Source organism: Phallusia mammillata, chromosome 1 (genome assembly GCF_965637545.1).
Source record: "Phallusia mammillata chromosome 1, kaPhaMamm4.hap1.1, whole genome shotgun sequence".
In the NCBI taxonomy this organism is placed as follows: Eukaryota; Metazoa; Chordata; class Ascidiacea; order Phlebobranchia; family Ascidiidae; genus Phallusia; species Phallusia mammillata.
In genome coordinates, this window is record NC_137252.1 from 17,793,911 (window position 1) to 17,802,660 (window position 8,750).

Sequence of the window (8,750 nt, forward strand, 5' to 3'; positions counted from 1 at the left end):
ATTTATGACAAAGTCTAAGTATACCTCACAAGTACCGCAAACTGCGTGCTACCGGTTTCAATTAAACCTTTTGTTAAAAATGGTTGCGCTGTCAAGTACATCAGAAGTGTCGTAAACACATAGTACGAAACTTTTGTCCACAATCTGTTTGGCCTTGGTTTACAAAAAAGAACTGAATACTACAGACGTGTGTTTTTTTCCAAAAAACATACAGAAAACTGACGATAATCTTTCTGTCCTTTGTAAGCAAAAATCTCCTAAAAAAATATAGCCCCGGCCCATACACATCTTCTAGTCTGCCCCTCTTGACAACAAATGCACTTCCAACTTTGCACGGCGTCGCAGAAACGAATGGCGCATCTTGACTTTCTGTCGTAGTCTTTTTTAATCCCGATCGGCGGCCGTGCAACGAGGTGTACACCACAGCTTAGCGATCACAGGCGCGCGTATGAAAGGTCCGACCGCGGACCCGCTTGCCCATAACTGGCGCTGCCACAGATCTCTGAGTATTGTTGCTCTGCCCGCTTGAATCGCGTAGCGAAACGAAGGAGCCAAGGCCCCGGGCCTCTCGATCAGCACTCGTTAAAATCACACACTCGCTCGCCCGAGAGACGGCCAGCCTTTCTTGCCTTACTCCCCTGCGCCAGGTCCCTCGCTCTTCTATTCCCCGCCGCGCCTTTACGCTCACGCGGCAACGGAATGCAACTTCGCCCTTTGAAGTGCGCGCGCCCGCTTTGAAGTCAGCTTTGCCCACGCACACACATTTGCGCGCGCGCATACGTAGTGCGCTTGAGCGGCGGCTACGCGAGCACCGATTAAAGGGAAACGCGCTCGCGATTCTTCACCACATCAAAATCAACTTCCGCGGTAAACAGCCAAGAACTCCAAGGCGCACCGCGAACTCGACATTAAGCGTCACAATGGCCCTTGTTTACGCACAAACGCAAAAACTTTACTAGATCCCAAGCTGCTGGCAACATTACAGAACCGCGAGTTTACTCTACTTCTTTGCTTTAAACAAGAAGATAAGTGAATTTAACGTTAAAATTCGACAGCTTCGCATGTAAATATTGCTAAGGCCACGGGAGGAAGGCTTTAGTGGCAAATTACGGGCTTTCGGTTCGTGAATAATGCAAGCCACTTGGACCAACATTCGTTTGAAGTGGGTAATTTCGTCGAACAGGATTACATCACGATCCGCCAGAAAAACCCCACTGCGCCGATCTGCCAAAAACATGTCACTGAAGCGATCTCCCGATCTAACTGGGGTTAATGCGAAAGAACGAAACTGTAATTTGGCGCAGTTTGGCCAATGTCTCAGATCTTACACAAATTTGAATTAAATGTTATTTGTGTATCGGTGCGATAAACATAATATTTCGCGTCATACACAAGACACGTATGTGTTTGCTAGAAACAGATGTGGATGTAAAAGATCTGAAAGCGCCCGCAACTTTTTAAGGGCACTCGTAAATATGAACGTAACAAAATCTGGACCACATATCCTGGCATTTTGTAGCAAATTCTATTCATCACAAGATAAGAATATTACAAGCGAAATAGCTATCAAACCAGGTATTGCCCTAAGTGCAGTTTTAATATCGAGTGGCGCAGTGGTTTTGTCGCTCCGGTCAGTTTAAACAAATACGCCACCGTCGGTGAACCCTTTCAGCGAATTTGCTCACGATCTTAATCTTTTGACGATCCAGGAGCCATAAAACCTCGTTGACCAAATGAAACTCCGCCGAGCTACTGGTTGATTACGCGCCGCGTGACGCAGGGAGCCTGATGGGCCAAAGGCAAACAGAGGCGGATTTAATAACAGACATGCGACGTAACCCAATGCCCTGTTTCGTGTGTAATGGTCAATTAGGTCGAGGTATAAAAGTCCGCTGAAAAATATATTGCCAATAATGTGCAAGTGTGGGAAATAGCGTTTGGCTTTCTCTATTTTTGTTCTAGCTAGATATATATTAAAAACCAAATACCTTCGCGGGTCGTATACGTATAACTATAGTTTGGTGACCTATGGTCTAAAAAAGGTGAAATAAATTATTTGTGAAAAGCACATTGATGACGTTTATAGGAATTTGACACACCATAAAAGCGCAAACCATACAAAACTACAACACCAACACACTTGAGCCATTTTATGTAACTTACATTCACATTATCCTTGATCATTCAAAATTATGTTTAACGATCAGATGTCAATTAATTTGTTTTTAGTTTTTTAGGAATGACGCCGTTAATACTAAATTAAAATTAGATATTCGTTCCCGACTCCGCAGAACTTTTTCTTGTGTACAAAATCACTTGAGTAAATCCGCAATTGGCACCAATAAAGTTTTGGAGTCGGTTATTTGCTCACATCACATCGGGCAAACAAAATTGAAATAGCTGCGGACTGACGCAACCGATTAATGTTTGGCGGCGTCTTGCTGGAGCAAAACCATGGTTTTCGGCGAAATTAAAAGAACCCACAAAGAAATAAAGCTGCCAAGCAACCACAACTGACATGAAGTGTGTCTTTGCTGCGGTTTTGTACCAGCAATTAACTGTGTGTCAGCAATTGACTTGTTTGTTCGTGACTTATACGACCCAGCAAGATTAGCTAATCAAATATTTATAGATAATGTTGGGCTGCGAGTTTTCTCCCTGTTGACAAGATGCGGTTGAAAGCATGATTCAATCCTTAAAACCTGGGATTTAAAATACAAGTGAAAATGACACTTGTATTTGAAATTCGCGATCATTTTTACGGAAAACATGAGCTTTTATTTTTTATCTTACAACCTAATTTTCTGAATATTGAAACTTTTGATGTTAACAATTTCGACAATACAAGTTGATTTAAAGCAAAACTTCACATTCTGTGTTGCACATCAGTATAAAAAAATCCTATCAACAGAAATAATACCAAAAATTCATCACACAATTAACATCTAAATAGCGAACATTTTTCACCCAAAATACTTACATTAACGACACAAAATATACGTGTGTAAACTAAACTAGCCTGTTCTTGCTTGCGGTTATCGCACAAAACAAGAGCAGTAAGCCAAGATAAACTCTAAAGCAGTGATTAAGAAGACGAAAAGCGATTCACGGCACAATCGTTCGGTGGAATTTGGTCATCACTTGGTCGGCGATCTTAGCAAGGACAGGAATGCCAAGCAGTCCGGATCTAACCGGATATGCGCTTAGGAATTTTGCCACGATGATTGCGTTCTATAAAGACCAAAGAGCGCTCTCCAGGGAAGTTGCTTTAATGAGGAATGGCTAGAGTTACGCAATTTGCGAAAATATGTCGCAATGCCTGTGTCACAAAAACGTCGTCTATCACGGTGCAAGTCAATGGGGACTACCAAGTCGCGTTCGAACGATGATAAATAAACGAAATACGAAAAGTGATCCTGGTTGAATACGAGGAAATTTAAACTGGAGGGTAAGTCTTAATGCAACTTTGCTATACTGTTTAAGTAATAAAATTTGTTTCGTACCAAAAATACAAATTTAATCAGTATTAGTTTCTCCAATAAATGGAGGACAGTTTTTTCCGTTTTATTTTTTTGAACATATTGTTGTGATAAATAGCCTACTAGACAATTATATACAAGGAAATTAATAAAATCGGAAAACTGAGTTTTTGGTAAAAGCGCTAATACAGCAGAGATTCTCAATTTTTGAACGGCATTTTTAATTTGCCTTTTTAGTGTTTTTGAAATTCTTATTTTTTGCGTATGGAAGTGTACAACTCTTGTGGCCCCTCCTTTTAAATCACAACAGCAGTTTAGTGAACTCATATATTTTACTTTTCTGTCGGCAGAAAAAGAGTGATACATTCATGTTTGAAACCCAGGATAACGTGACGAATATATGTAAGTTTAACGATTATGTATGATAAAAATGTACATAGGCTTGCAGTTCGATTCGTTTGTGTGTTGCGGTATCCATGGAGTTTATTAATTCCTGCAACAAAATGTCTTTATCAAACGACAACCACACGAAAAGTGTCAATCATCTAAACACTAGATCCGTTTATCTCCGAGCAGGACAAAAATACACGACTTTTATGAAAATGGCTTAGGCGTTCACCCAGGCATATCTATGCGTAACAATAGATAATATGAGGTCACATTAAGTGACACAAAATGGACAACGGTAGTAGATAGGTAAAATGCCAATTACCGGCTTCATCCGAGCTTTTGATCGAGTGTGGTCAATAATTAACAAGTATAAACTCGTCACTGGCTTTTCTGAAAATTTGAATTCTATTTTGAGTACAAAAGAAGAATGTTCTTTTGGTGGATTATTGAGACATTCCTACAAAACAACATGGCACATACGATAAATATATCTTTTCAGAGATAATTTCGGCACGAATAGAATACTTTTAACCACTTTTAAAATTAAATAAAAACGGTCGTGTTAGCTGAAAAGTGAACAACTGGTTTATAGCGCCACCTGTTGATTGATTTCACCTCAAGTCTAGTGCATTTAAAAACAAACGCTTTAAAGTAAGAAACGTTACCCGTCTATCTGCATATTGACAATTTAACTTGAGTGTTCGTATTTCAATTTCAGTCTGGGAACTTTAATTTGCTTAAGCCACCGAACCAAGCAATATACAGGACGTTTCTACTCACGTAAACACGCAATTTCAAACTTGTTTGTGTATCTATCTGAAACTGAAAAAAGTCAGCTCAGCGTAAAATAGTTTTGTCTTGTTGCCGTTTTTAATAGGTTTCCCCTTTCTATTCCAAACTCTAACCAATCCTTCTCTGAAAAGAATTTCAATACTAAATCAAACGGATGTAACTACCTTGTTAATACACATGACTACCAAAGACAAAGGCAGACCATTTAAAGACCTGCAAGCAAAGAATAACACTCAAAACAAGTAAACCACTGAATGTCAATCTCTGCCGTATGTGCTTACATAAACAGAACAATAAATCAATAATAACAAACAAGGGCATCTCTTATTGCTCCGTTACTGGTAATCTTATTAAACACAACACCCGTCTTAGTGCGTACATAAGCTCGAGTCGCTAATTGCTAACGGTCTGTTCTCGCCATTCAGGCGTTTTATTGCGTAACAATTCATCATTGTAGTTCAAAGGATGGTGTTTCTTTGATGGTTACAAGAACCCAGAATTACTAAGGACAGACCAAGTATGACCCTGTTGTGAAAATATGCGCCTGCCCAAGGCGGGCCACAACAGACGAGAAGTATGTAAATGATGTCCCATTGATGTGGGCATGATGAAAGAAAGGCGACAAGGTCTGTAGAGCAAAAACATTTGTATTCTCCCGTTGGTGTTAGAGAAAAAGCTCGGGTGACATCAAATGATAAATCTGTGATTCACGGGCACTTCTAAACGCGCGAATTATGGGAAAGGCTGACCTTTTTATTTTGACATTGATTCAAGATTCCAATTCAAGTGGGTAATTTATTGTTGTGGTTTACGTGTATGTTTTAAAGGTGCTTCAAATATTTTTGGGTAACGTTGAAACATGAAATAGTGTTTCACTGAATTAAATACAACGCAAGAAATTGCAACCTGTCTGTATAGACTACGTAATCAAAAGAGTTTATTGAATCATTTTTATTTTTTGGGATACACAACATTTGCACGGCCCTTAGTTTAAGGCAAACAGAGTTCGAAAACAATTGACTTGTTACCACTTGTATTCATCACTAAAGCCTAAATCATGAAATTAAAAAAGAAAGATATGAGCTTATGTTTTGTTAATTTAACACATTTCAAAGAAATCGTTTAGCTCACCCTCTCATGCAGCATTTTTTGCGTTAATATAAGTATTTGCTTAGGTTTGGAAATGATTCCATCTTACAAAGTGCTCATAAATTATACTTTTAAACACAGTTTGTGCTTTTAAACATTTTAGCATGGCGGTCGTTTCACAGTTCACAAAAAAAGTTCAACGCAGTACACCGAACACAAAAAATAAAATAAAAAAATAAATATACAAAATGTTCGCCACCAATTGTCCAATGTGAAACCAATGAAGTTGCTTCAGTGTTCAACTATTCATAAGCACAAAACTATACCAGTAGTCAGCACATTTCGATACTTTCGTTTAACTGGTTGAAATGATTTAACTTTATTATTCCCTGTTTATTTTGTTGTAAATGGCTTTTGGTTAAAAATACTCTTGTTCGAATTTTATCAACTCGATAAGTCACAGAAAAAAGGAATCGGACTTAGCAAAAGCTCTGGCCTAACGTTAGGTCAAATGGTGTTGTCTTTGAAGTTGTTGGCTAAGAAAAATGCTTGAATAAAAGCAAATCCTCTTACGCGATATAATCTCTGTTTTGAGAGTGTTTTGCAATATATGTTATCAACACTACTAAAATGATTAACACCATAAGCGCCCCAAGTGCGATTGCGGCAATTATGCCAATGCACACACTGCGCGTATTGTCGCAAAATCCAAAATGAATTACAACTCCGTCGTTTCCGCTAGGTGTCGTCATGGAGTCTTTCAAAGTGGTATGTGGCGCACTTGATGACGAATTTGTGATGGAAGGCGGTGTAGTCACCGACACAGTTATAGCGGGCCCAGTAACAGTTGTAGAGACAGCTTCAATTTCTGCACGTGTTGTAGACGCAATTCTGATTTGGACGCACGAATTTTTTATGTTTGGATCGTTCCACTCGAAACCCGGCAAGCAATTGCATTCTTGACCTGTACATGTTGTATCAGGTGGGCATTCCACTGTACAGGTGTTGGCTAGAAATAACAAACAAATAATATATTGGAATATACACAAGTTTTGCGTCCAAGACATTTTCATGCTTTTCATTTTTTGTCTTTTGACCTAATGGTCGGCAACCGCTGGTACGCGGCCCGGTACCGGTCCGCGACGAGTTCGTTACCGGGTCGTATAATTTTTCAGGCGAAATGCTAAAACATTTTGCCCATGTATACCGTGGACAGTGTTTTTTTAAGGTGTTTGAAACGGAAACGGTCCCCCAAATTTCTCCAGCGGTTTCCCAAAATTTGGACTTGCAACTACAACTACAGTTTTTGGTATTTAAATGAAACACTTGCGGTCTCTTAAAACTACTTAGCGGTCACCCAAACCAAACCTTAAAAAAACCTGACCGTGGATGATAAACTAATTTATGCGTTTTCATTATTTGTCGTATAAATATTTGTCGTATTTTGAAGGCCGTTCCGCAATAAAATTTCTGTTTCAAAAACGGTCCGCAGTCGAAAAAAGGTTGCCGACCCCTGTTTTAACCTACAATGCGTGTTTTGGATACAATGGCTTAATTATAATATAAAACCGAAGATTGCTTGCAATTTAACAATCAAGTATTATTTATTGAATATGTCAAATCACTAAATATTGCAATACACTAAAGTGCATTATTTCTTATAAGTATACTACTAATGCCCAAAACACTAATTTTTTTTATCCATGGAGCAGTAACCTCGTACACCCTTAGTCTAAAATCCAGCCCAATACGCTGCGCTATATCTTCCAATATTTCCCAGTGATCGAATAATAATAAGCACACTAATGATGAGTCTGTTTTACCTCCCAAATAACTCTCCAATTGTTAAATGCAATTTAAGCTTGTCGCATTTTACAGCCGAAATGTTGCAATATAATTTGCATCCATAAACAAGGTCAAATATGGCACCGCCGTTTTTAAATGGCGTTTATATGCTAATATTTAACCATAACACCAATGCGAAGCAAGTCAAAGATTTTGCGATTATTTTCTTACCATCCACTTGTCCATCAACTGCTCCAATCACTAGTAAAATAATTGCAAACAAAGCAATCTTCATCGTAAAACCAGAAATAATACAACAATCGGCTCAACTGTTTTATTTTAGCTCTGTAATGTAACAACCGTGATTAGTAATTCGGCTATATAGACTGCATGAGTGGCGAAAGACATGTTCTCTGTATATGCCCAAGAGAGTTTAAGCATACGACAGCTTAAGGACACGCCATTGACATGAAGCTCATATCACACAAATTTAAATTTCACTTATTGATCGATTTATAGTTCTGTTAGATAGCATATACAAAACAACATCATTACTAAAAACTCACTCACACACCAGTCCAAAGTCGTAAACATGAAGTAACAGATAAAAAAACATAAAAAAATGTTAAAACACAAAAAATCTTTGAAAAATCTTTCACACAGCAAACAAATGTATTAACTTATTTTAACAAATCGGTCTATCTGCGCATCATCCGCTTGTAATTTGTTCACATTTTAGAACGAAAGGTTCTTCTAGTAGACAAATACTTGCAACCAACACGACATGGGCCTGCTTAAATTCCCTGCACAGGCAAATGTCGCTGTACTGCTAATTCTTAAAGCGATTTCCATGCAATATTGAGACTAGACAAACCTGCATTGCAACATGATGATGTCGCAACTAAACAAGTCTGCGAATAACTTAATGTGATTTTATCCTGTCATGCATCAACACTATACGTGATTAAGGCTGTCTGTAGCTGTGACTTGAAAACATAAGCTCGTTCAGCCGTTTCGCAATCGAATTATCATGTGGAAAATTTTACCAACTTAATGACAAGACACACAAACTTTATTGAGGCGCTTCGGGCGATGTGGCAATTTTATCAACTGATGCAACATTGTCATAATAATCAAAACACGATTTTATCTCGCAAATTTTTATACTCACAGTTTGTACCAAACACAAACTATAGGTCCAACATAACAGTCTAA

The 8,750-nt window shown here is 38.5% G+C and overlaps 1 protein-coding gene across 1 annotated transcript; it reads right to left on the minus strand.

The window, feature by feature from the left end:
* Window positions 1–5,966: 5,966 nt before the first annotated feature.
* LOC145208954 (uncharacterized) lies at window positions 5,967–7,855 on the minus strand. The gene is made up of 2 exons (XM_080079199.1): window positions 7,767–7,855; window positions 5,967–6,759 (listed from the first exon to the last, which is right to left on the minus strand). The coding sequence occupies exons 1-2, from the start codon at window positions 7,828–7,830 to the stop codon at window positions 6,320–6,322; spliced, it is 504 nt and encodes a 167-aa protein (XP_079935325.1). The 5' UTR covers window positions 7,831–7,855; the 3' UTR covers window positions 5,967–6,319.
* Window positions 7,856–8,750: the final 895 nt, after the last annotated feature.